Source organism: Idiotropiscis lumnitzeri, chromosome 6 (assembly GCF_059441095.1).
Source record: "Idiotropiscis lumnitzeri isolate Australia: NSW breed Sydney's pygmy pipehorse chromosome 6, RoL_Ilum_1.0, whole genome shotgun sequence".
Taxonomy (NCBI): Eukaryota; Metazoa; Chordata; class Actinopteri; order Syngnathiformes; family Syngnathidae; genus Idiotropiscis; species Idiotropiscis lumnitzeri.
Window position 1 is genome coordinate 1,084,515 of NC_142396.1, and position 27,400 is coordinate 1,111,914.

The following is a 27,400-nucleotide window of genomic DNA, read 5'->3' on the forward strand; positions in this document are numbered from 1 at the left end:
TCTTATTCGACCCCAAAACCAACATTCCAGCCCGTCGACACCAAAATCAACTTTTGACAGCGGTTAGAAAATGTTGGTCTTTCAAACTGCGGCGGACTTTGACAAAATCAAAACATCGTATATACGCCTTTTCAGTTTAGCTTTACCAAAACAAAAATTATTATTCACATTTGTACTTCAAAAGAAACGTTTTTTTTTTTTTTCGTGTCACATCAATGAATTGACCATTTTTAATACAGTCGTTGACTCAAAGCCAATAAAAGTCAACGGCAGACGTAGTAGACAACTTAAATCAACATCAACAAAGAAATTTGGGACGTGTCTGAAAGCAATTGAGTGTAAATAACACGAGTCAATTTGAGGAGGGGAAGCGCACGAAAGCACAACGTGGAGACGACAGAATGAAAGCGCAAATGAGGCGAGAAAAGCCATCCAGGAAAGACAATCATTGTTCCCCCGTAGGGATGGGCAATAAAGCGAAAATTTACCGTGACCGAAATTTATTATTGACCGACGTCATTTTGCCCATGTCGGTAAATTCGGTGTTTAAAAAAGAAAAGAAAAGTCTTTTCTTTCTGTGGCAATGTTCGTGCCCCTTTAAGACGGCTACAGCGCGTCGAGTCACGTGACCACACCCATCTGAACCCTCGTTGGAAAACCCACCTGGCGCAACGTGTAAGAAAGCTGGCATGATTTTGCGATGTGTCGTTTCGATCTGTTTGATGCATTGAATGCACACGTTATCAGATGTCCAACTTTGCGAGCGGTCATTGAACGCATGTCAAGTCCAAGGAAAGTGACTTTCTTTTGTTTTTGCTTTTTCCACTAAAGACGTTACTAAAGAATATTTTTTTTAAAAAAATGAACGTGTGAAATCGCCCAGCTTCTTTGTCATTTGAAAACAAGGCGCTTGCTTCCGGTGTATTTTTATGTCAAGCCGAACGGAGCTTCACCTGCGTTTGTCTCCTCTCCGACAGTCCATCTCGGGTGTCCAGCAGGAGGTGACTCGTCAGTCTCGGGCCTTCCTGTCTTTCGAGCGGATGCCCGAAATCCAGCTGAGCCGACGCCACGCGGGCCGGGCGAAACCGTGGCTGTGGTTTGCCACAATCAAGTCTCTGATTGGCAAAGGAGTGATGCTCGCCGTCATCCAAGGCCGCGTGGTGACCAGCGCGCTCAACATCGCCAACGAGGACTGCATCAAAGTGGCGGCGGTCTTAAACAACGCCTTTTATCTGGACGATCTGCATTTTACCGTGGAAGGACGGGACACGCACTACTTGATCAAGACCGGCCTGCCCGAGAACGACCTGAGCGCCCTGCGGCTCACCTCGGGACGTAAAGCGCTGGAGAACGGCGTGAACGTGACCGTGTCGCAGTCCACCACGGTGATGAACGGCCGCACGCGGCGCTTCGCCGATGTGGAGCTGCAGTACGGCGCTCTGGCGCTCCACGTGCGCTACGGGACCACGCTGGACGAGGAGAAGGCGCGCGTCCTGGAGCAGGCCAGGCAGAGGGCCTTGACCAGCGCCTGGAGCCGCGAGCAGCAGCGCGTCCGAGATGGCGAGGAGGGAGTTCGCCTGTGGACCGAGGGAGAGAAAAGGCAGCTGCTGAGCGGCGGGAAGGTTTTGGGCTACGACGGCTATTACGTGCTGTCCATCGAGCAGTACCCGGAGCTCGCCGACAGCGCCAACAACATCCAGTTCTTACGTCAGAGTGAGATCGGCAGGAGGTAACAGGGCTGGATTTCCACACCGAGGACTGTCGGAGACTCCAAAAAAACAAGTTCCCTTTTAAAAGCGCCCCCCTCTCCCACGTTGGCAAATCTATTTTTCTCTGAGGACAAAAAGGCGCGCCAACCGTGATGAATCAATCAGGTCCATGTGACGAATGTCGAACAATAACAATCTTTTCCTTTTGGGATCGGCCTTCGCGCAAGCAGCACACGCATGCAAGTCCCTCCCTTTCTTTCACTCGCTCCGTTTGGAAGGCGGGGCCGAGCCCGACGCCGTGCCACGTCAGCGGAAGCCGAGGCCGCTTTTCCGATTTCGACGTCCGCCGCGGGCCAAATGAGTCGTCAAGCATCTCAACACTTTGAAACCAAACAAATGGAACTTTGACCGCCGCGTTTCGGCCCCCACCGGCCAATGTTGAGACGGGTGTCTTTGATGTCTTTTTGTTTTTTTTTTATGGCTGGCGCAATCGGACAGAACTGTCGTGAACTCTCTCCAAGAGAGAACAGCACATGATTTGTACGGAGAAAAGTCAAGGATATATGGGTTTGAATATTTTTGTTTTGTATTGTAATCGAAACATTGTATTGCGTTGGCAAAAAGGAGGGAGGGGAAGCCAAAAAAAACTTCCGATGATTGTAAACGCAGAAACGGACAGAACAAAACGGGACATTTTGACTGCTATTTCGTTTGACGTGTTTGGTGAGTTCACGTGAACTCCATCAAGCGCTCCGTGAAGAAAATAGGCTGTTTGCGGTTCTCCCAAGAGTCCAGCAAGTCTGCAAAATGTGACTCAGTCTTCGAATGCATAGAACTTGTGCTTTTATCTCTCCAAGTTGGTAGTCTTGCTTGCAATAGAAACGTTGTCTTGGCTTTTAGAGGCGGGAGGGGGAGGGGCAAGGGGGAGGGTTTCCGTGAGTCGTCACGATTGTTGCTTCTCTCGACATTTTTGCTTGTTTCTCTTCGAGAGGAGAGTGTATCGCCATCAGTGACTTGGAGTAACAATAAACAACAATCATCGGTGTGTATGTTTTTCTATCGGCTGTGGCTCTTTGTACTCTTAGAGAGTTTTCCTCGTGTGTGTGTGTGCGCGCGCGTTTTGGTTTTCAGGGGTGGGAAAGCAATCTGAATCGTTTTCAAGGACACGATAACGTAAACTGAGCATTTACTTCATCGCAGACAATTGAGGCAAGTTGACGTGTTCTGGCTTTATCATCTTTATGTTGAAGGTTGAGAAATTCCACCGGACTTCTCAGAGAACGTAATTTATGTACAGTGTTTCTTTCTACAGTAAAAAATAAATAAAACCTTTGAAAGTCCCTTTTCTTTCTTTCTTGCTGTTCTTTTGTTTAGTTTGAGCTCATCTACTCACCACGATTTTACTTCAAAGGAGCCAAGACTACTTCCTTCCCACTACGGCGCACACGCCCCATTGCCAGCTCGCCCTTTAAAAATGAGTTCAAGCTTGAAAACACAGGTCGGGTGCCCAGGCAAGGTTTTAAAAATAGTTGGGGTTCCCAGGGAGGATTTTAAGACACAGGTCGCGTTTTAAGATGCAAGGCATTTCAATTAAATGGTGTCATTCTGAAAACATGTTTTCAGGACATAAACTATTAAGATTTTAACAGCAATCATTTAGAATGCAATAATCTTGAACAAAAAAAAACATATTTTAATGACAACATGAGGGACAAATACTTTTGGTATATTTATTGAACAACTGCAGAAAACGGCCAATATCAAATTTAGAAAGGCACACAAAGTCCACTGACATTCAACGATATTTATCGGAGAGTTTGAAGACTGCATCGCCAGCGCTCACAAAAGAAAATGCACGTGAAAATCATGAGAGTGCAGCGGAAAGCTTTAACGTTCTTATACGTTACTATATACAGCATAGTTATAAATTAAATCAAGGCTTGGAAGGCATTCTATAACTGTGAAGGAGCACATGCCATGATTTCAGAGTTACAGTCATGCAAATCAAATCGTGAGTGAGTCTTGCAGCTTTTTGTGCTACTGACAAACGCTCTTCAAAATCGCCGCCTCTCCTGGTTACAAATTGAATTTCAACTTCCATGATAAACAAAATGTCAAGTAACAATATTCCTCCTTTGCATTTGTCTGGAAACACAATTGGATTAAAAAAAAAAATAAAAAAATACCGTACATAAAAAAGAAAAAAAAGAAAAGTACAATTTAAAAGTTCTTTAAAATTAAAATCTGTAGACTTGTCGGTGCCTCTCAATTTCATTGAAAAATGTGACAATATTCTAAAATATTTTTAGGGTAACCAGGATACAGAAGAAAGTAATTTGCATTTTGTCAAACAGAACAAAGATGCAGAGTTAAAAAAAAAATAAAAAATGACATTACAACTTTTTGGCTGCCCAAGAACAGAAATTTGCAAGCTCACTTGGTCGAGTTGTCCAACGCCATTGAGTGGTTTATGGAATTAAAATTAATTGTAATCTCACTCCTTTTCGGCTTGAATTGCCTAACAAAAGAAAACAAGAGCAAATTGAAACATACAAACGGCCACGAAAACAAGCAAATGTGTCGAATTAATAGACTGTTGAAGTGAAAAAAAAAAAAGTTTGAATTTCATCCTGCCCACAAAATATCTGTGATGGTGTTGCAAAAAAAACTAAACAAACTAGCCATACAAAAACAATCACATTTGGTGATTTAATCTTGCGCTTCTTACGTAACTAAAGTCACATTATTGCTCGGTATTTTTGTACAAAATGTTGGCCTTGGATCTTGCCACTTAAAAGGCCAAAATAGAAGAAGAAGTGACGTGTTTGAGAGGAACACCAAAGCTGCAATTATGAAGTCGAAACACATGAAAAGGAAACTCACTGCAACTGTACTCCTGCCATGTTGAGTAATCTTCTTGACGCAATCATCTCGGGTGTGTCGTGGTATTTATCAGAAAGATAGACCACCACCTTGATTCCTGGACAAGCGCAATAAAGCAACCACGCACAACAACAATAAATTAATTAATAATGATTTGTCAGAAAAGTTCCAGGACTATATATTTGAATTTTTTTTTTTTTTTAAAAGACTCTTTCAAATCCAAAATTAAAAAAAAGAAAAATATATATTCCGAATCCAAAAAAAAAAAAAAATTCAAATCCAAATGCCAGTTTTTTTTCTCCCCTTCATAAGTATCCCACTGTAATCATTCCAAGCTTTCTCTGCACAAAACAATTCCTGCGGTGGTTACGTGCATCTTGATGTCATTTCCCTCCGTAAAACGAGCGCCTTTGATGACCCACGTTTGAGGTTGGGCGTGGATTCTTTTTTTTATTTCGTATTTTTAAATCACACCGAGACAGATCAGGTGAGTCGGGGGCTCGCCTTACACGGCACTCTAGCATCGGAAGCATACGGTATTGCCAGCAGGCGTTGTCGTGGTAACAATGTCTCGCCTCTTCTTGTGCAATGAACGAAGCAAAAACTGCAGGATGGCTCGATAGACGATGCCCATCCTTCACGCGGAAGAACGCCATCAACACATCTTTGACCGTCTTGCTTCCTTCGGACTCGAAAAGTGAAGGCGCTGGCGTTTGACCTTCGGGTTGTACTTCAAGATTCACGACTCATCACTGGCGATGACTCTCTTAGTCGTTTGCGTCCGAGCTCCAAGTTTTTATATCTTCAGAAAAAAAAAACGTCTGGGAATAAATGAGTTAATTTTTCACTTTTGAAATGACTTGACCACCCAGACACAGGGTACGTATTTAGAAGGGGGGAAAACGTTTGGGTAAATGTCTGCAGCCTCTCGGTTATTTAAAGCAGTTTGGTTTTACTGAAGGGGAAAACTCATCATACGGGTTTGTAATTCTCTCTCTCCAGTCCGGGAGTGTTTCGGAAACAGCTCATCACTAACGAACGATTAAGATCAAAATGAGCCAGCCGATAATGTAATCACGTCAAAGGGAAGTCCGATCGTGTCGAGTGTGCAAAGCGCGTCGCCGATCCCGACCTGCTTGGATGATGAGTTTGGCACACTCGTTACACGGGAAGAGTGCGACGTACATGGTGCAGCCCTTCACATCGGCACTGTTCTTGTTCATGATGGCATTTAGCTCTGCGTGGCAAACTGCGGGACACAAACTGGTGATTAGCACAAGCCACCTGCGGACCAGCTGATTGCAAACTCAGTTGATTGTCAAGAAGCACTTTTAACATTCCGACTTTCTGGGCGACGTTGCGTTGAATGGAATTCCAGAAAAACTCAAATAGATGGCCTCTTTGTTTCGTTGTGGCGGCCCTGCCAGAACGGACACTGGGCCCGTATAATACGACAGGAGTGTCACCGGATTCAAATGAAAGTTCCGCAGGCGCCCAATAAGCATTCAGATTATTTGAATCGGGTGTGTTGCAGGAGAAAACATCTCAAACATGCAGAAAAGTGGCTCTTGAGGACCCGAGTTGGAGACACCTGTAATGTGATCCGTTTTAACGCGAGGTGTCAAAAGTCAAATTATTGGACCGCCATTTTAATAATCGAGTAATTGTTCAATTTGAAAAACCAAGTCCTCTGATTTCAGCTTCTCAACAGTAATTATTCAGATGACTGTCATCCATCATGAAAAGAAACGTGATTAATTTTGCGTTTAATCAAAATAAGACATTTGCTTTTCATTTTTTGCAGTATGAAATTGTAGGGAATATTTAACATTTGCCTTTTTCGGGCTTTTTATCATTTAGGGGTTTCACCTGACGTGTAAAGAACATTATGTTTATGATGTTATTATACTCTCACCGTAAGGATATTTAGTGTCCAAACGGTCGTCCGCTGACCGAGCCCAAGGTAACTGGTCATCATCGCAGCCGTTAGGCATTCCGTTGTAGCCGATACCGACAATCTTTTTTTCCTGGTTCACGATACAGGCCCCCACCTGCAATCAGAAAAAAATTCACCTTCAATTAGTTTGGCAACCATTACGCAAAACTTTAACAAAAAAAAAATGCCCCAAAAGTTGCAAAAGGCTTGTGATGACACAAGGAGTCAGAATATCGCACTAAACTTCAGCAAATCCCACAAGACTTTAGAGAGCATCAAAAGGAAAACACAAGTGGATGAAACTTTTTGGAGCCTATCTCAGCCGTCTTTGGGCAGTAGGCGGGGGGACACCCTGAACGGGTTGCCAGCCAATCGCAAGGCACACAAAGACGAACAACCATGCGCTCTCACACTCACACCTGGGGGCAACTTGGCGTGTTCATTCAACCTGCCATGCATGTTTTTGGAATGTGGGAGGAAACCGGAGTACCCGGAGGGAAGCCACGCAGGCACGGGGAGAACACGCAAACTCCACACAAGTAATCATTTGAAAAAGTATGACATTGTTATAAAGGTGATGAAATATTTAATGATAATTTCATATTAAAAAATGAAATATTTCATAATAATCTTACCTTATTTTACAATTGAATGTCCATATTATGAGTCTGACTCTTATTTGTGAAAATTTGGTCATTTCAAAATGTTGCTTTTACGTAATTAATTCAGACTCTTTTGGGTTTCCAAATTCGTCTGAAACAGAAATAAAGAAAATGTGAGGTCCTGCATTTTGCTATAATTTCTGATCTTTAATATTTGCAACAAGATATGTAAGTGACATTTAGTTTTGACCAATCCGAGAGCTGTCAAAGAATTGTGTCATCTTTGTAAGGATTTTCCTTGGAAATAGCTGAAGTGGGGCGGCCTTTGGGTTGCTGGAAGGAAAACGCGCGCACACGAACGTGCGTTGCAAGTGCACGCTAAGGCCAAAGTTATCGGTTTGAGCTTTTGCAACGACAACCAGAATTCGTTGCAAAGGTGGGAAACGAAATACACACTTGTGAGTTGGGGTCTTTGCTCCTTTGAGCTGACAAAAAGGCGACGGCCATGAAGTAGTCGGGCCATTCCAGGTAGTCTTCCCTCTTCTTGGTGATGCAGCTGCGGAGATGAAAGCACATCAAACAATTTTCAAACTAAAGTCATTGGGACTCCAGCACACATCGTGACGTTGATTTCTCCACCAATGACAATATTTCGTCAACAAACGTAAAGTGTTCCCGAAGGTTGTCGCCTTGCGCGAAACGAAACACGTCTTACTTGTTGCAATTGTCAGTTTTCTGCTTCGAAATGCTTTCCATGATTGCTCGTTGAGGCCAGCAAAGCCAAAACTTGACTTAGACTCACAACGTTTGTTCAGCGCGTTTGTTGACTCCCTACTTTACCGAACAGCAACCGGAAGACATTTCCCGCGCCATTCACTTTTATTCCCCCTGAGTTGTGTTTTACAGGTAAACTAAATTAACCAGATGAAATGCTACTGTCATTCAGCCTATATGTGTGTCGCGTATTATTTATTTTCCAAACATAACCCTTATCTAGTACAGCAGAAAATCTAATTATATGCGTAAATTCTCAGCCGTTTTACTGCACAACAGTACCTGTCAGTCTTAAAGGGGAGTAAAATATTTTTGTGTCCGCCCTCCGTTGTAACATTGCCATCTAGTGGCTAATTAAATTATTATTAGCTGTTATTACAACCAGAGTGTGGACGTTTAACAATGCTTTATCTAAAATTGATCATTTAGAAGGAGTAAATGAACACAAAAACATATGAGCTCAACTATATTAAACCAGGGGGATTCAAAGATTCTTAGATTGCAAACCAAGCATGTTTGCTTGACAACTAAATAATTCCAAAAGACCACCATTGTGTTCTTTAATTTGAACACACACTTTAGCAAATTCTTGGTTACTTCATAATGGCTCCTTTTGTGGTCCACCATTTTACAAAAGACAAAATTCTTCTTTAACAAGTTCTTACGGAAGTGTGTTTTGTATAAATGAATACTTAAGAGAAATGCATCGCCACTAGATTTAATTTTCAATACAGATGTTCTTTATTTGGTATGAAACAGTACCTTAGATGAACCTATTTGAAATGAACAAAAACAACCATTGACTACCCTTAGTTATATTGCATATAAAGTGTCGATGACACGGTATAAAATAGACATGTTAAATTGCATGACCTGTTTTGTGCATTACAATCAGTGTGGCAGAGTTAAAGTAGAGACTTTCATTTAAAAAAAAAAAAGAGCAAATAAAAAAAAAAGAAACAGAAATGCAACAGATGACAAATTCAACAATTTACAATTAATTTCTGAATAGTGATAAATGCGGCTAAAATAGAATGAAACACAAACGCCGATACAAAACCCACAACCCCTGAACTAAGACACACGTGCTAATTAGTCATCCATCGTGCTGTCCGTTCATTGCAGCTCATGTAGTTGAGTCTGTACTCTTCATGAGTGTCGAGGTCGTCTTCAACCTAAAAATGTCAAGACAAAGACCCGTGAAATATTTGCACAATGGAACCTTGGTTCACAAACTAAGCTGTTAAAGAATAAAAGGCTTTCGGACAATATTTCTTTGGTTTTCCGCCAGTTTGCAAACCGGGCAAAATTGCTTGCACTTAATTCACAACCAGAGAAATGTCTCTTTTTGCACTTCCATCAGCGTCCGGTAATCAGTTGCTGGCGGGGCAGAGCGGCTGCCACCTTGCTCAGCCTCGGGCGACTTGATGGGAGGCCACGACGAGAGGCCCCACCGTCCGGTTCCTTACCGGGCATCGACTCGGTTCCGGGGCCGGAACGGATAGATTTCATTTCCATTCTTTTGATTGGGAACGATTGCTTTGCAACGTTTGTGAACCAAGGTCAAAGTTTCACTCTAAAGATTGGATGATGATACTTTAGTGAAGTCATCACTTACATGTTGGTGATCCTCTCTAGTCTGTCTTTTATATCACCCTGGACAAAGATTCAATTATGAGAAGAAACATGAGTTGAGATTTAATTGACAATTTGGATGATATCATTGAATGAGACACAATCGTTGCATTTATATGCTTGCTTGTTTTTGCCAGTTGAAAATTGGAAGACTAAATCATTTCAAATTCAGCTCTACTACAACCTTTATTTTTCTATTTTGAAAGGGAGGTCAATCCCAAAAATATACTTGCCATCAAATGTTTTATGCGCGTTCACAAGTGGAATAAAAATAATATTGCATTTGTTCATATTCCACAAACGCAAAACGAATCAGAACGCCATGTTTAGACTCGTGAAGGCAAATAAAACATGATTGTCAAGAACATTTGAGGTCGCCTTTGCATTGAAGTTTTAAAAATCGGTCGAGGTATTTTGCACAAAACTTAAACGTTCTCACCTTGGAAGCATCAGATAAGGAGCTGAACGAGGAGCACGGGGCCGATGCGTCGCATGTTGGAGGAACACTTGCCGCCTCCAACAAAAATAAAGAGGCATGCTTAGCATCCCTTTGAACGACACTCAACAAAGGAGGAGACTGTTGAAGCTTTGTTTGAGGCTGATCTATTTCATTTTGGATGCTCTACAATCTGGGCTTTCTGTTGTTGTATTTGCAGATTAAAAAAAAAAAGATTCCATTTTAAATAACTTTTTGTATTTGTAAATGATGTCGAGCACATTGAGTTGTCTTGAAATGTTTTTTACGAATGGTCGCATGAAACTCCTGCTCTCGCTCTCAATGAATAATATTTTTTAAAAAAGTCACATACAAAGTGAACATTTCATTACTTTTTAGGGTTAATACAAAATACTTTTTATTGAACTAAAACACAACAGTTAGCGCACACTAAAGACAAGCAGCTCGTCAAATCTGTTCAGGTGCTTTCCTACCTTTGTGAGTCCAAGTTCCAATTTGGTTTCCAGTAATAGGATTCGACCATTTACATTTTCCCAGCTCTCTCTTGATATTGTGATCAATTCTTGGTCCTTCGGAAACAGCATTCCAGTACGATGAGATGTGAGAGGAGGACATCAAATAAGAAAATCATTTGATTAAATTCCGCATTTTCGGGACTGAGACCTTCTTATGAGCAACACTTTGCTTAAGTGTTAATATAAACAAAAAAAAATCATCAGTCCAACAAAATAATCAGCCTAAAAGATGAATAAACTATGACTAAACAAAAAGTTTAAACGTGTCCCGTTACATTTTCTGTGTTAGTCCTGCTCGTTCGCTCCTCCAGACGAGCTTCCAAGTCACTGAGCCTTTCAAGACCACAAAGAAGACTCTCGATCTGATCTTCCATCACAGTCAGCCTTCGTTCTATATTGGAAGACTGAAAGAAAGAACGACCGCATATTTATTGATTCATTAGCTGGTGCAAAGTTTGGAATGAGGAACACATCGGGCCTTGATAAGGGAAAGTTGCTTTCGTAAAACAAAGCGCAATGGTAAGCGGTAGAAAATGGATGGCTCTTCATCGATTCAAGCCTCGGATCCTTTTGATTGTGATGCCAAGACGCAAGATAAAAAATAAAAAATGAAAAAAATTAAATTATAAAATTATGATTTGGAAAAGAAAGCACCAAAGCCCTTGAAAAAAAAAAACTTTCGCCATTCATTTTATATTTGTCCAAAATATAATTTGCCGCAATTTTCACAAAAAGGAACATCAAAAACGAAAGCGCCCTCTGCCGTCTCAAAAATCATCTGAAATTTGTCAGATAAGATCGGATATCTTGACTTACGTGTCCAATGTCGGCCTCCTCCAGCTTCTTTTCCGTCAGGTTTGCGTTTCCATTTTCAAGAGAATTGGATGAATATACGTCGACAGGCAAGGGCCGCACGACACGGTGACGCGACAACGCGTCGTCTTTTTGCATATGATTCACAACGTGCCAGTCACCAACCTGAAACGGAAGACACCTCGACTCCATTAATATATCCGTCCGAAGATCAAGACTGTCAAGAAAGCCTTGTTCTCATTGGGCAGGTTTGAAGAGTAATTTGTTTTATCCTTGGACTTACGTTCTCTGGCGTAGCCAGTTTTGCACGATCCGCTCCTCTTGCGTCCTTGTGGGACACCGGATTCCTGACTCGGGGCTAAGAAAACACACCAAAAAGCTCAATGTGGTCTCGTCAACCCGATGCTCAGAGACACAATGAGCAAATGAAGAAAACAACACCTCCCTGCGGAGGCACGGCAGGACATTCAAGAGGAAGTCATAAAATGTTTACCAAGTTCTTGTTGAATCAAGTTTACTTTCAATTAAGTCCATTTACCTTGTCGGGAGTTGGGGACCAAATCTTGAAACTTCTGCTACCGCTTCTAATATCTCGCCATTCATAGAACCGCATGAATTTTGTTTCGACCAATTTGCCGTCTAATTTTGCTCTAAGTCACGTGATGCAACTCAAGGATTGCAGTCCACTCGATGTCGTCAGGCATCGATTCGCTTGACGAGCTGCAGAAACAAACGCGCTCAAAAAGGTGCCTTTAGCTCACCAGTACAGATGTCCCTAAATTCTGCTTTCAATCACATTTTGCCAATTAAATCCAGACGGATTTTTCATCCACTCGCGCTTGAGCGACAACGTTAATTTGCCACTAAAGTAAATAAATACATAAAAAGTGTTGCAGACGAGCTGGTTTGAATCGGTCAAGACGGAGAGGAGTCGGAGCTAGTTTAGTAAAGATGCACCTTTTTAGGAACGTTTGCAACAAACAAACCGCAGGAAAGTATGTTTAGAAGCGGTTGAAAGCAGAGCAGCACGACCTAATTATTTCTAAATTCCAAGCCTGTGCTGCGCTGTTTTCTAAATCTGTCACACAAGTTTAAAGTATTCTAGATTTTAAGCATTCTCCGCAAGTGTTACATGGGCCCTGGCAGAGGCTTTTACTTTCTGAGGATCCAACTTGCAGTAAATTCCATGACTGTCCTCCGTACCTGATTTGGACCATGAATAAAGCAACACAAATGCAGTCTGACGAGGACATTTGGACAAGACAACACGTTTGAATGTCTGCTGTACCTTTTTTAGTTCCATGTGTCTCTTCAGGATCAAGTCGATGATGTCACAAAGGGTAGAAATCTTTCGTTGCACAAAGCCCCGCTGGAGGAACTGTTGCTTGGACACGACTGGCTTGTAGTGGAAGATATCTCGCAGGACCTTGACAAAGAAACATCTATTGAATTTTGTCAGCTATGCGCTCTGCAGTTTCATTGTCCACTACATCGTCTAAAATCGCAAAAGTAGTTAAACTGACAGTGTCAGTTTTTATCGCCCTCTTTTTTTTTTTTTTTTGCACAGTGAGAGAGTGAGAGAGTGAGAATTATGGTTTTGGATTTCCTATTGTTTTAGAGCTGGCAGTGCAAATACGTGGGAAATGTGTCAGACGCTCACACAAAATGGATGCAAGCAAATGATGTGGCTGGTGTGACCAATTGAGAACGTATACATGCGCAACAATTCCGTGCCAGAGTGAGGTACCTTATAGAGTGTGTCAGTGAATCTCAGGTCATTTTTGCCGGTCAGCTCCAGCCCAGCCGCCACGAGTTGCTCAGCAAAAGGTGGCGAAAACGTGGTGAGACTGAAGCTCAATATTGGCAGAAAAGCTGAGGGCTCTCCTTCGGTAAGGCTGATGTGAAGTAGAATTTGAAGTTATAAAACAGAACCACCATGAGGAAATTACATTCAACAACGAACAGTATTGACAACCATCTTTTAAGTTGAATAAAATGTGCATTTAACACATGATCTTCCACTCTTCAGTTCAACAAGTCAAATATTAATGATTTAAATTAGGTTTCTGGTGCCACATATTACATCCCAAATATTAACGTCGTAGAGACAGAAAAGAACGTTAAAATGCCATTGAGAAATTAATGCATTCAAGTTTGGTGTGCATAGAGAGTGGCAACACAAGATGGCCACCGGTGGCTTCACTTCGCCCTACAATAAGTTCTTTACACTGGCTTACGGTTAATATGCCATTAAGTATTACTTTGGATGTCATTTTTTTGTCAAATGCATTTGGGCATGTCAAAAAAAATATATATACATTTTTAAAAAATCGATTGATGCATTTGGGCACGTCAAAAAAACACTAAACTACACTGTTCTTGCATTCCACGTCAAGTAAATGATTTACTTTTTGAACGTTAAGAGATCAAAAATTACAGACTACCGTACAATTATTCAAATCACGAGGAGTGATTGAGAAATGTTCAAATTCAGTGTTGTGCGTACATTGCCTTTGATGGCAAGTAGGCAACTTTGGCCCAAGACGAGAGTTCACGTCTTACCCATTGTAGTCGATATATCCGGGGTACTTTATGATTCGTAAGAGACTTTCCAGTTTACGAAGACAGCCTTGCACATCACCAGCGGGCAGCATTCTCAAAATAAAAATACAAGCACAACGTACGTCAAATAAATAATAGCATAAGTGACATTTTCTGCAGCTATTGTATTGATTCCGCCAGGTTCTAATAAAAAGTGGATAAAGGAGAACGTTATCAATCACAGTGCTTACCTTAACTGACTTATTTCTTTAAGTTAACCGACTCTTTTGAAAATTACGTCGCGAATGACAACCCGGAATTTGAACTTTTGCTTCTACCGGGGTATCAACAGGGCACAACAGGATTGGCCCCTCTTGTCACGTGGTGCTTAGTGACGTGGACGTCATGTACAATTATTGTGTCGTGGTTTCAAGATATTTTAACTGAATAACTTTAACGGATGATTATTTGAGAAATGAAATAGTCAGAGAAATAAATAAATATTGTAGTTTAAAGTGTATTTGCGTATGTTGGGTGAGTTCTTGTGATTAGGTAGGCGAGGGGAGGGCAGGAATGACAGAGAGAGGAGGAGGAGAAGGAGGGGGAGGGTTTAACCTAAGATAATGGTGTTATCGACAGAATGGACGACTCCACAGCAGCCAAGGAACATTTGCTTTAATCGCGGAGTCTTTGTGTCTGTTTATTCGTAGGTAGCTCAATGAAATGACAATTGAGTAGACCTCACTGCAAGGCAAACTTTATTTGCAGCTGTGCTCGGGTGCAAGCTGAGCTGTCACAGGAATCTTTGAACTCAGGTAGGTGTCTCATGTTGTAATGCCATCCGCCATTCATTTTAAAGACGAATTAATTTACCTCTATTTAAGCAACCGCTTAATAAATCGACATTGTTTTTATCCCAATTTAGAAATCGCTCGTAATGCTAAGTCATCAAATTGAGAGCAAGTGAAAGCGCTTACAACCAATAGTATTACAAATAGGACAAACACGTGACCCTTAGGTCGTTTTTCATTGGACAGACGTTGGGACTACGCGTCTACCTACCGACGGGGATGGAACTGCCAACGTTCATGTTTACAACAGTCGCGGGTTGTTTATGCAACACAGCTGACGTTTCTGGCGAATGAAGGACAGCCAGTGCAGTAAAAAAGACTGATTTGGTTGTTGCCTCTTTACCCCCCCCCCCTCAGGCGCCCCGCCATTGCAAAAGATTGATCATACAAACGCAGCCAACAATGATCAATTGTAGTGATCAATACAAATACAAAAACAAATAGTACTACCAGTCAAGATAACCATCAAATACATGAGAAATGAATAAAATGAGGGGAAGAATACAAAATGTATATATAAAATATATAAAAACATTTCAGGGCCTTTAATCTGTTAGAATACTTAATAGGAAGAATATATTGTCTTGTAAAGCACAGCTGCTTTCTTCTACGGAATTTACAACAATGAATGTGTTTTGACATGGATGCAAAGAGAATTATCAGAAAATAATGCAGCTTCACCATGTTTACTTTGAACTCTGGGCTCCACTAACCGACTTCACTTGATTTTGCAGACTTCAGAGCCCTCCTGAGTTTTTATTCAATCAGCATTTCTTGAATGTATTCAGGACAGGAACCATTCAGTGATTTATAAACCAGCAGCAGAATTTAAAAATCTATTCTACTGCTAATTGGGAGCCTGCGTAAAGCCTTTAGGACTGCCGTAATATCTTGTGATCTTTTTTGTTCTGATCAGAACTCAAGCTGAAAGGTCAAAAAAGGTCAAATGTCTGTGAACTCCCGACAAAAACAGAAAAGACGTTGGCCTTTTTCACAATTTGATTTGAAGAGTGTCTCTTGTAATCTTTTAACGCATATTGCTGTGCTTCATGGACCGTAACTGACGTGGCTCGTACTGCTACCGTTCAGATGGGTCAGGCACTGTGGAGGCTGCCACCCAGACAACAGCAGCAGCTTCAGGAAGAACTTGTCGACCGACTGGCTCACACAGGAGGAGCCAGACAAGAGCAAGGTAAACCTCACACGAGTGTGTTTGTAGTGTAGTCTACCTGATGTGGTCTGTAAATGGATTTTAACGACGTTCTTCAATTCGGGTAACGTTGGGCCGACAGTGCTTGAGATGTACAAAATCAAATTGCAATGAAGTTGGGACATTGCATAAAATGTGGGGAAAAAAGTATCTATATGTATTACGGCAAACACACCTAACAGATCAAAATGCATTTTTGCCAGGGAGTCATGGAGGGACACTTCGAAGAGTCCCTCAACATTGCTACGGCCCCGACATCTACCATCTGCTGAAAACGCGCAGAGGAGGTAGGATGAAAATGGATGCTCGCTGAGCCGAGTGTTACGAGAACGTGTCGATTTCCAGCTTGGAAAGCCAACTCTCATTTTCACTTTTCCGTATGGGTCAACCTGCAATTTATTTGTCGTTGTAGGAAAAGAACAAAATGGTTTTATAGATTTGGAGATGCTCCCGCCAGAGTTGGGAATCACCATCTTGTCGTATCTGAATGCCACTGACCTGTGTCTGGCCGGCTGCGTGTGGCAGGACCTCGGAAATGATGAATATCTGTGGCAGGGGTGAGGACATTGAAGTGGTTTCTTGCGATGGCACTTTGCCATATGTTTGCAGTAAATGTCTTTTTTTTTTTTTTTTCCAAATGAGTCTTTTTGATAACCCTCCTGCGTTGATTTCCCAGGCTCTGCAAGTCCACATGGGGTCACTGCTCCATCTACAACAGAAGGCTGCCTGCTGGTTTCTCATATAGAAGACTTTATCTACAACTAGATGAAGGCAGCCTTACGTTCAACGCAAACCCGCAGGAGGTAATGCATGGCAAACATCAAAGATCAGGAGTCCCACACACCCCCGCCACCGTGCACGTGCACGTGCACGTGCGTGTGTGTGTGTCGCTCTTCACAAGTACTTTGTATGATCTCGCTCTCTTGCTTCCCCCCCCCCCCCCCAACCTCCAATAGGGTATCTCTTATTTCATGTCGAAAGGCATACTCGTGGATCACCCCACCGAGCAGGCCAAGTTCATCTTTTACACGAGACGGCTCAACTGGAAGATGCTGAGAATTTATTTGGATGAAAGGTAAGCATCGAGGTGGTTTGGAGAATTCGCTCTTGCAAATGTTTATGGCAGGCAAGGTTGCCGTCTAGATGACTCTGTTCCAATATATTCGATAGATATGCAAATGTAAATGTAAGCTTATTTCATAAATCTTGCATCTGGCGTGCGCATTCAATCAAATCAGAATAATTTGTGTTCATTATAAAAGTCCAAAAATGCCGGCATTGTATCTTGGACTTGCTGTGCAGGCGGGATGTTTTGGACGAGCTGGTCACGCTTCACAACTTCAGCAATCAGTTCCTGCCGAACGCTCTGAGGGATTTCTTCCGACACATTCACGCACCAGAGGAGAGAGGAGAGTACCTGGAAACACTCATCACCAAATTTAGCCACAGGTTTTGTACCTGCAACCCCGGTCTTGTCCGAGAGCTGGGTCTCAGTCCTGGTGAGTCTCCAACACTGCTTTAGCTCAAAACTTGAACAGCCCGGTTGTTTTAGGCCTATCGCTATCAACAATAGAATTTGATGGCAAAGCGCTTTGTTCAAGCTGTAGATGTGAAAGCACTGTATTTAAAAAAAAAAAAAAAAAAGATGCGGAAGAAATACACATACTATTGGAAATGACTTCTTAATCATTATTATTCAACTTTTTGACAAATGGATTCAATAAAAAAAAAACCCACTGAGGTCAAAATGCATTCCACAATTCCAAACTAAATTTGTAAAAGAAAGATTTCGGTCAACATTTTGGTGGATCGGAAAGAAATTCACTTGGATTTTTAGAAAAGCATCATAAATTGAACGGCTTTGGTGGAATGACAAAATTACGGGCATCACTTGAGTGGCACTTTTATAATAATAATTATTATTATTATTATGTTTCAAAATGTTATACATAATCTGTATGTCAAATCTATATTATGATGCAAATGTCATGACGCAACATAATTGAAAAATAGAAAACTTAACCAATTTGACGGCTTCTTTTTACACTCAATAAATAAAAAAAACCCACATTGTGACTTCAAGTTTTGTGGCTACTAAAAGCAGATATTACGAAGACCACACATTTCCCTGGCCGTGTCACTTTTTTTTTTTTCTGCTTAGGAGCACAAAATATCATCAGCATCAGCAACAAATCCCTCGTTTGAGTATTGTCAGCGGACCATGTGTCCAGCTACCTCCCGGACTGCGTTCTGGAATTGGCTCTAATACCGCCTGGCTTTACTTTTGGGATTAGCGTAATGGGACTGGATCATGGACGGACGGACGGATGCTTGGTCCTCACTGATGTCGCAGAACTTTTTGTGCTACCTTCAGCTGTCATTTGCTTTGGGAGATTTTTAAAATGTAAACAAAGCAGAACCGTTTCGCCCCATTTTAGCACTTTTACCTTTCAAGCTGCAGAAATTTGAGCAACATGTATTTCAGTGACTATTTATTCACTGGTGTTTTGTAGCCTGCAAACAAAGCGTATGTAAAATATTTGATATTTATGGCCTGCCAAGTTCTCTCTTAAGAACAACATTTCTCCTCTGGATGTTCCATTTTATCTTTAATTCATTTTTTTTCTTATTTTGAACGGGGACAAAACATCCATATCGACTTTTCAGTCGCAACGTTTGAAAGTGTATTATTTTGCATTTCAATTTATTTTGGACAAAGACTAACACTCACGGAGTTGACAATTTTATTTTGCACGTTTCTCCATTTATTACAAATGAATCTTAAATCAGGGTGCGTTGTTTGTCTTTTATTTTGAACATAAATTCTGTTTTGCAAAGGGACTGAATTTTCTTTTTCCGAAATTCTAAAAACAAAAGATCTTGCTTCAAAATCACGTGTTGTTTTTGTATCAAAAGGACGAGTGGTATCGGTCAATTGGTATCAGAATCGGTGCGAATAAAAGAATTGTACTCATAATTAGTAATCGTCTGAAAAAAAGTGTTATCAAACATTCGGATAAAAAAGTCATTTTAAGCCGTCCCACGTGCTTTCAACCCATTTTAAACTTTTAGATGATGTTAAAAGTTGTGTAAGTAAATGGGCTGCAGCTGTTGTGAAAGCGCTCAATAAAAATGAATGATATTGTATTGGAGCCAACTAACTTGAGTTTTTTTCTGTCGAGCGAAATCATCATACGCTGTTTGTTGCTTGCAGATGCCGTGTATGTGCTGTGCTACAGTCTCATCCTGCTGTCCATCGATCTGACCAGCCCTCACGTCAAAAACAAAATGTCAAAGAGGGAGTTCATCAGGAACACTCGGAGAGCGGCCCATAATGTCTCGGATGACTTTGTGGGCCATCTTTACGACAACATCTATTTGATTGGCCACGTGGCTGCGTAGCTCACCTCACCACCCCTCGGAATGCACTGAAGAATAGGAATCGGTGGATTGGTTCCGATACGTACTGTCTCTGGAATGTGTGGAATATTTATACGCAATTTTCAAACAGACAAAAAAAAAAAAAAATCAATATGCCACTGTACTGTGGGGGAGATGCTGCCACCAAAATTATCTGAATGTTCTGAGGTTTTTCTAGCTCAGGAGGATGGTTTGAATAAAAGCCACCAAGATAAGCTCTGACACTGCACTGATCAAGTACTACTACTCGTGTTGGAAGGATCAACCCTCAGAATATATATATATATATATAACATTTTATATTTTAACTATTTAAGTGCAAAAACTTTCCGGAATTAATTGTGATTATTCATTTTTTAAACAATTTTTTTGTGCCGCTTGTAACAGATATGTACTTGAATAATATCTTGGAATGAATCTAATATCACCAACTATGAAGTCATTTAATTCAAAGACTGTTCTAATAGCTTTCTTTGATCCTTGAATACGATCTAAACGGAGTCGTCTTCACAAGCATTTGCTGAGAGACAATTCGCAAATTGTATTCAGTAAATTTAGTTGTGCGCTCACGCACCACACTCCAGCAGTGTTGGAGTTAAATATTAAAATATTTAACTGTGTTAAAAAAAAATTTTGATTAATCTCCAAAGTTGACACTTAATTTTGGCAGCCCTAATATAAATATATATATATATATATATAATGGATTAATAATTATGTGAGTGAATTCAGGAACATGAAGACTTTAGTTGTTTACAGTAATGCCCCCCCCCCTTCTTGCTTAAAGTCAGCTGGCGTAGTCTCCAGCTCGCCTGCATCTCTCACGATGACAACTGGTTTATAAAATGGATCGATTGGATGGATTTTCTGCAGTAGTTGTCATAGAACTCAGAAGTTTTGTGCTGCCATTTTGCAAAGTAAGGCAGAAAAGTTGCAATTTAACATGTTTGAAAATCCTGCTGGTGAAATCCAGTCGTCGTGAAGTTCAGTTCCATGCCAAAAGTATCTGAAACGATAAATCGCTGATAAAATAAGTGTAACCAACGCCACAGAGAATGTTCGAAAGTCTTTGCAGTGCAGAAATGTTTTGTATTTTCTTTTTTTTTTGTTGTTGTAATTATTCAAAGCTAGAAGACAAAGACCCGTGCAATAGCAAAAATAAAAACAGGAACCATTGGAAATCAGTCAGATATTTGATTTTGTTTTTGTATATACTTGGTTATGTCATGAAGAATGTCCATCTCAGAAATCCGAACGGAGCACCAGACTTTCGAAATGGCCTTTCTCACATGCATTCAAATTTTGAATTGCTCATAAATGTGACAATTCGAAATTCGACTCGTAGTTGGAGCTTGTCGGCAATGAGCGATGAATGTTCCCTTTGCAACGGACATGTTGTCGAGAAGTACTTGTGTTATTTAACCTTTTCCGTTAGCCTTGTAGCCTTGCCTGTTTGAAATTTGTGTTGTCGTCTCTTCACTCACGGAAGTCACTCGCCTCTTGCTTTGATTCTGAATCGAGGCTCACCTGCAATTACGAACGTTCGTCGTGTCGAAGATCCATGAAACGCAAACACGTCATGAAGTCGAGCTTTTTGAAATGACGAAAGACGTTTATGTGCTGTGTTTTATTTCTTTTTGTCTTTAGAATGCTTTGTCACTGACCCGATGTATCACATAAATATGTGACCCGTTATTAAATCTTGCCTTTGCTAACATGTTTGTCGTTTTTCTACTTTCGCTCAGGTGCATGCGAAAATATTAGGCAAGATATGTCGAGCCTGTTTTCAAAACTTGAAATGTCTGCTCGGTGTATATTGCAAGACAATTTACCTTGAACTATTTAGTCTCTTTTTTTTTTATCAGTGTAGTATTAAACATGGCCGATGTAGCAACATGAACGAAAACATAAATAATCGCAAAAAGATGTGAGGGAGACATACTGCTCCTTAAACTCTTGGGTGCGGCTCAATCCGCCAACCTTGTGTGCCACCTTGGTAGGCCTGTATTTATGAATGTGTGTGTGTGTGTGTGTGTGTGTGTTCTAGATCAAGCAGCCCAAAACTAAATCCTCTCCAGACACAATATGACCTTTGACACTTGACCTCTCTCTGTGTGTGTGTGTGCGCCAGAGAGAAAGAGACAGAGCAAGAAAAGGAATATGTGCTTTTATGCACAGCAAATGAGAAGCGAGTAGAGGGCAAGGATACGCGACCTAACATCGCGCAGACGTGCCTTTCCCCTTCTTTAATGTCATTTTGTTCATTTTTAAAATGATTTAAAAAAAAAAAAAGTAATGATCATAATCACCCCACATGAAAAGAACAAGTCACACACATATACAGCTCACGTTTGTTTTTATTTCGGAAGTTTGGATAAATGGGGCAGCGCCATCATATATTTCATGTTGATATCTTTGATTTTCTTCACAATGATATGCTTGTCATTAAAAAAAAAAAATAATTGAGTCCACACGATATATATGAAAGCACAACCTGGACCGTTGGGAATTTATATATGTATCTGAACGGGAAATATAATATTGCAATGCTTAGGGAGTCAAATATGAAATTGTGAAATGATCGAGGAATATTTATCATCACTCGTGGTGCATTGTGAATTCCGGAGTAACATTAGCAATTAGCACTGCTTACTCTTTCTTTTCTAATGATGATGATGACGACGACGAAGGGCCTGATGTTTATTTAGGCCAGCCCAGAGCGGTGAACCCGGGTCGTCGTCTGGTGGCGTCTCGGTCCGGAGAGGCACACTTAAGGCTGAAAGAGATGATGGATGGCCTCCCGAGCTTAAAGTCTCTGCACTTCATCAGCACCGGGCTGACATTGAGGCAAAAACATGCACGTGCACACACACACACACACACAATTAAGGCTAGTTCATATATGTCCAACCCTTAAATACACAACCAGAACTTGGACTGGTACTGCTGCTACTGTTACTACAGTTAAAGCCTAACTTTATTATTGTCACAACTGTTATCTACATATATACATATATATATATATATATATATGTATATGTAGAGAGAGAGAGAGAATTACGTAACCAATTAAAAAGTCCAATCAAACACGACTAATTTGGCACCTTCTGTTCTGTCGAAATACCGCTTGAAGAGCTAACTAGATTTTGTCTAATCTTCTCTGAATTTGATATTATTAATATATTATTCCCTTTATTAGTCCCACAATGGGGGAATTCGAGATTCGAACCCAGGCCTCCTGGGGAGGGGAGACTGGGTCCTGAACGCGGCGCCTTAGACCACTCGGCCATCCTGGCAGCCATATATCAATTTAAACCTTCCATGAAGCCAGACAATTTATGATTGATGGCAAATATGTATTCATATTATAATAAAAGTCTTCTTCCCAGGGCCAAGGCCATGTTGTGTTTGTTTATTTTTTTTTTTTTCCAACCGTCCACAAACCCAGAGAAGGTCTTCTGTTGTTGAACCGTTCCTCTTTTTTTATTTCTGCTATCTTGAAAAGAAATTTGCCGCATGCTTTTCATGTCGAATGGCATTCCTTTTCTGCCAAATCCATTGGAGGACCACATCACAAGTGAAGTGTCAAATGCCTCTTGAGAGTTTACTGCCTGATTGGCATCTGTAAAGCAGGCTGTATTAGCGGAAAAACTGCTGCCATGAGTGATCGCGTCAGCTTTTGAAGTGTCTCAACTCACTCCTTCTGTGATGGGGGAAAAAAAAAAAAAACGTCTGGAGTGGATCTGCCAGAAAAGCTTCTCTCAAAGTGGAAACAAGCTTTTTTTTCCCCTCTCATCCTGTTTTGTTCTGAGTGCAGCTTTTTCAATCTCAACCGCATTTATTGTCCAAATCGTCATATTCTCTACAAAACGTTAAAATAATATCCAGTTTTTAGTTTTTTTTCCCTCTATTTCACTTCGTTGTCACTTTGCCTCAAGATCAAGTGTGTACATCATCGTCTCCCTTTTTTCTTGTAACATGTTTTTCCATTTCCATAATGCTCAGTCCTCACCTCGTTCAATTTCCTCCTTCTTTCCTGTCTGTGATGAAAACAACAAGCTCTCCACTCTGAGCTGTCCGAAGCGCCTCTCGCTGCAGTAAATCGACCAGCAGATGAACAGAGTAAAAAAAAGAGACTTCTTTTCAACGAATAAATCATGAATGACAACGCCTGCGCTTGTGCGCTGCCATCTGCCGCTGAGTGTTGCGCAACATTTGACATGCCTTGAGACATGGAAGCCAGAGCACAAAAGGTGAGCCGCAGCCGCTTCGCACATCACGATTCACAATTTCATCTCTTTGCGTTGCTTCTGTGGAAACGATCGGAGGATCGATCCGATCAAAGAATCCAAGCGGACGAGGCGAATGCAAATGACGACGATGGCTGATTGCGATTCATTTTATTGTTCTGGTTCATCATCGGCGCATTTTGACCTCCAGCATACCTTCTTCACAATTTCCTCCATTTATATACAGGAAGATGGTATCGGGCGTCACGGTGGACGGTTGGCACGATGGCCTCACAGTTCAGAGGTCCACGCTTCGGTCCTGGGCTTGCATGTTCCTGCGTGGCTTTTCTCCGGGTACTCCGGTTTCCTCCCACATTCCAAAAACGTGCAGGACTTCTTATTTATGTGCCCGGCTTTCTCCAAATCAGACAACTTGCCTTCACTCCAAAGAGATCCATTTTTGTCTCGTCAGTCCAAAGAATTTTGATTCTCACGGTATGAGAGACCTTCAGATGTCTTTGGGTAAACTTAAAGAAGCGCCTTCTCTTGAGAAGTGGCTTCCGTCTGGCCGCTCTACCAGGTAGGCCTGATTGGTGGATCGCTGCAGAGATGGTTTCCCTTCCGGAAGAGTGTCCTCTTTCGACACAGGAACGCTTCGGACAAAGTGACCTTGGGTTTCTTGGTCTTCTACTCAGGTCACTCAGTTTGGACGAGCAGTCGCGAGCTGTGGATGTTCTGAACTTTGGTTTTGTTTTGGGTTTTTTCGGGCGGCTGCTGTGCTCTTTGGGGACTTTCTAAGTAGCAGAAATGTTTCGGAAACATTCACCTGGTCAGTCCAATTGAACGCACTTGAACTCTTTAAGGCACCGTACGTCGCTTCCAAAATTGCTTGCTTTACGTGGAGATGAGAAAAGGTCGTACGAATGCGTCTGAGCTTGAGCCATCTGTTGAGCAGCTGTGGAGAGATGTCCCACATTGTACTTTTCACTCTGTCACGCCCTCATACACTTGCTGTAACCCCTCCGCCGCCGCCGCCAGAAGATGTGAACCGAGCTGAGCCGAGCCGAGCCCAGTGGTGAACATTTTGCTTTATGGGCAAACAAAAGAGGCTCAGGTCACTGGCAATGAAGACACACACCCACACACACACACACGCATTCAGTTTGTTTCCAGCTGAAAAAAAGGACAATCCCTTTAGCAGCATTTGCTGATACGGACTGGATAGGAATTTTGTGCCATGTAATTATTATTCTTTTTTTTTTCTTCTCCATTTTGAACCATCCACCTGAAACAACCTGCTTGTGTAAAATATGAGCTTGTTCTGGTACTTTTGATTTATCCTTGAAATGAATAATTTAGTTGGACATACGTTATGCAATATATTTCTCATACTTTATTTGTTAAAAAAAATAAATAAAAAGGAACAAGCAACATTTTACGTCAATCCATCGTTGTAAATTGTGAGTTCCAGAAGAATTTCCCACCAGGAATTATTTTTCTATGATTACAGACGCACATTTTAATGTGAGTCTTGTTTACTCATAAGAGCAATACAATAATTTATATCAAATGTTGAATCTTCTTCACCATTATAGCTTTTTGTCAGTTCTTATATACCACTAGATGTGCAGATATGTCAACCCAATGACTTGTTCCTTCTATCGACATATTTGTGTTATGTGCTGTTCCATATAAAAGTTGTGTGTGTGTGTGTGTGTGTGTGAGAGAGAGAATTTATGGGAGTAACATAATTTTATTTCCACGCTGATGAAAATTAGAACGTTTAAGAGGTAACTTTGTAAAATCGAAGTCAGATATTAGAAAGTGTTAAGAGTGGAATATCCAGATCGATTAAGACAAACGTATTTATAGTGTTTTGGAAAAGTCTTTTCCTAAACTTCCTCCTTCCGGTCACGGGAGCTGACGACGGGCGAAAGGCGGACAAGACGCTGGGCTGGAGTAGAAAAATAATTGCAAAAGATTTAAAAAATAAATAAAAAGGAAAATAAAAAAATTGTTTTTACTTTTGTGTGTGCAGGTTAATCATGTACATATACACGCACGCACGCACGCACGCACGCACACACACACACAAAAGGTCAGCCACTTAACCTCCTCTAATCATAGGTCCATTATCATCATCAATGTATTCCGTCGAAATCAACACGGCGACATCTCGCGCGCTCGCTTTCTTCTAACAAATTTGCATCAATTATTATTTGGCCTCTCGAAAATGAATTCATCATCATGTTCATATTGGCGATCTGAAATCCTGAAAAATGAACAGAACTAAAGTCTCCAATGCTCGTATTATTTAACAGAGGTGGAGAGGGACACGTTTTCTAGCTAACTAAAGTGTTTTCTTACAATCAAACAACAAAACTAACATGACAACATTAATTCGATAAGTTGAATTCAGTATTTGTTCACTTTTTTGTGTCTCAGACTTTTGAAGAAAATGTGATTTTACTCCATTTCATAATATCGAGCCTGACCATGCAGTCACAATAATTATAGTTATTTTTTTACATCATCACTCAAAGGATGATAATCATTTTGGAAATATAAACATTTACAATTACAGTAAAAACATGCCTGCAAATGAACGGCGACCAGTTAACGGAACCTCGTTGCTTCCCAAAATCCGCTGAGTTGACATACGATGGGCCTTTCATCATCATAATCATAAAAACAACACATAGTCGTCATTAATGTTCAATAAATTAAGTGCTATCTTTGAATCTCAACCAAATATTTTTTTTTCTTTTACAATAACAGCTGTGAATTATACAAATTGCAGTGCCACAGAAATGGTAGGCCTCCTCGCGTGTATACTGTTATTAGTTCAAAAGGATACATTCAAAAGATTGCATTTCTGGAAGAAAAAAAAAACAGAACAAAACAAACACACACAAAAAAAAATCAACCGCAGTCCGTATAACGACCTGCTTCAATTCATATCTAAAATCATTTTACGCGGACGTGTGCCTGCTTGCACTTTGCAACCTCTCCAAAACTGCTGATATGAAATACAGTGCAGCTTAAATTATGATTTATTAACAAGTTGTGCGAGAAATCCAAGTCTGAAAAATGCAATGGGTGCATATGCTTTGAAATCATGAATTCACAAGAAGGTAAAAATGGATTATTATGTTTTCTTCTTTTCGTCTGATTTTTTTTTTTTTTGCTGTTGTTTCCTCGCACTAACACGATACGTAAAGGGAACGAAATCTTTGCGTCCACATTTGTTGGCGATAATCATGATGTCATGTGGGAGGCGGCGCATTTTCCGGAGTCCCGAGAGTTGACAAGGCGGACAAAGTCGTTAATCGCCGATATTAGATCGGGTTATTAGGCCACTTTTAGTTGGTATTCATCACGCACACCCTCTCGCACTCCTCAACTTTTTTTTTTTTTGCCTCAGCTCCTTCCGTTAGCGAATAACAACAGATTAAAAGCTGGGACAAATGTTCACATGACAGCATTTATCCCCCCCCCTGCAAACTTCCAGACAATCATTTGGGATGGGAACAAATGAAAACATATTCGATTCATATACGACCATATTTTAAATGATTGTTTGTTTATGTATTTCTTTAAATGTTAATTTATGACCCCCGATTTTGCAATTTGTCTTTTCGACCTACCCTCGGTTCAGTCCTGAAGTGGTGGTGCTTGGGCTCGCCTTGCAGATGCTGGAAGACTCTGCAAAGTTGTCTGCAGGATCAGGATTGACAAAAAGGCGAGAAGCAGCTCAGAAAACCGCAGTGCCAACCGACACACTTTCCTTTGCAGCAGATAAATGAAAGGCTGAGTGCAGAGGTT

General features: G+C 41.0%; 4 protein-coding genes across 12 annotated transcripts in view; 2 read left to right on the top strand and 2 right to left on the bottom strand.

Moving 5' to 3' along the window:
* Nucleotides 1–3,049, top strand: part of LOC148334413 (teneurin-3) — a 106,430-nt gene extending 103,381 nt beyond the window's left edge. For all 9 annotated transcript variants that reach the window (XM_088299599.1, XM_088299596.1, XM_088299597.1 and 6 more), the window contains one exon: nucleotides 978–3,049. In XM_088299599.1, the coding sequence (XP_088155725.1) occupies nucleotides 978–1,733 (756 nt within the window). In that variant the 3' untranslated portion in view covers nucleotides 1,734–3,049. The remainder of the gene's footprint in view (nucleotides 1–977) is intronic.
* Nucleotides 3,050–3,425: 376 nt separating this feature from the next.
* LOC148334414 (deoxycytidylate deaminase-like) lies at nucleotides 3,426–7,987 on the bottom strand. Its single transcript, XM_088298840.1, has 6 exons — nucleotides 7,846–7,987; nucleotides 7,587–7,686; nucleotides 6,508–6,643; nucleotides 5,725–5,841; nucleotides 4,593–4,689; nucleotides 3,426–4,227 (listed from the first exon to the last, which is right to left on the bottom strand). The coding sequence occupies exons 1-6, from the start codon at nucleotides 7,884–7,886 to the stop codon at nucleotides 4,143–4,145; spliced, it is 576 nt and encodes a 191-aa protein (XP_088154966.1). The 5' UTR covers nucleotides 7,887–7,987; the 3' UTR covers nucleotides 3,426–4,142.
* A 634-nt stretch (nucleotides 7,988–8,621) lies between these two features.
* On the bottom strand, nucleotides 8,622–14,235 carry cep44 (centrosomal protein 44). Its single transcript, XM_088298844.1, has 11 exons — nucleotides 14,117–14,235; nucleotides 13,887–13,979; nucleotides 13,072–13,219; nucleotides 12,613–12,750; nucleotides 11,608–11,682; nucleotides 11,328–11,489; nucleotides 10,787–10,915; nucleotides 10,470–10,565; nucleotides 9,979–10,053; nucleotides 9,523–9,560; nucleotides 8,622–9,079 (listed from the first exon to the last, which is right to left on the bottom strand). Exons 2-11 carry the CDS (start codon nucleotides 13,976–13,978, stop codon nucleotides 9,031–9,033), a joined length of 1,002 nt encoding a protein of 333 aa, XP_088154970.1. The 5' UTR covers nucleotide 13,979; nucleotides 14,117–14,235; the 3' UTR covers nucleotides 8,622–9,030.
* Nucleotides 14,236–14,472: 237 nt separating this feature from the next.
* LOC148334416 (F-box only protein 8-like) lies at nucleotides 14,473–21,061 on the top strand. The gene is made up of 8 exons (XM_088299674.1): nucleotides 14,473–14,680; nucleotides 15,806–15,908; nucleotides 16,130–16,213; nucleotides 16,339–16,483; nucleotides 16,603–16,729; nucleotides 16,883–17,001; nucleotides 17,229–17,425; nucleotides 19,141–21,061. Exons 2-8 carry the CDS (start codon nucleotides 15,806–15,808, stop codon nucleotides 19,326–19,328), a joined length of 963 nt encoding a protein of 320 aa, XP_088155800.1. The 5' UTR covers nucleotides 14,473–14,680; the 3' UTR covers nucleotides 19,329–21,061.
* Nucleotides 21,062–27,400: the final 6,339 nt, after the last annotated feature.

Bases quoted from the DNA above. Each gene is read 5' to 3' on its own strand.
- cep44 (XM_088298844.1), bottom strand. From the start codon at position 13,978: ATGCTGCCCGCTGGTGATGTGCAAGGCTGTCTTCGTAAACTGGAAAGT. The intron at 10,916-11,327 runs GTAAGTCAAGAT...TCTTTCTTTCAG, and splicing joins AGGAGGCCGACATTGGACAC to TCTTCCAATATAGAACGAAG. The intron at 10,566-10,786 runs GTAACGGGACAC...CTGTTTCCGAAG, and splicing joins GCAGGACTAACACAGAAAAT to GACCAAGAATTGATCACAAT.
- LOC148334414 (XM_088298840.1), bottom strand. From the start codon at position 7,886: ATGGAAAGCATTTCGAAGCAGAAAACTGACAATTGCAACAA. The intron at 5,842-6,507 runs GTGAGAGTATAA...TGTGTCCCGCAG, and splicing joins GGACACTAAATATCCTTACG to TTTGCCACGCAGAGCTAAAT. The intron at 4,228-4,592 runs GTGAGTTTCCTT...TTCTTTTGTTAG, and splicing joins ATGGCAGGAGTACAGTTGCA to GCAATTCAAGCCGAAAAGGA.
- LOC148334416 (XM_088299674.1), top strand. From the start codon at position 15,806: ATGGGTCAGGCACTGTGGAGGCTGCCACCCAGACAACAGCAGCAGCTT. The intron at 15,909-16,129 runs GTAAACCTCACA...CATTTTTGCCAG, and splicing joins AGGAGCCAGACAAGAGCAAG to GGAGTCATGGAGGGACACTT. The intron at 16,730-16,882 runs GTAATGCATGGC...AACCTCCAATAG, and splicing joins TCAACGCAAACCCGCAGGAG to GGTATCTCTTATTTCATGTC.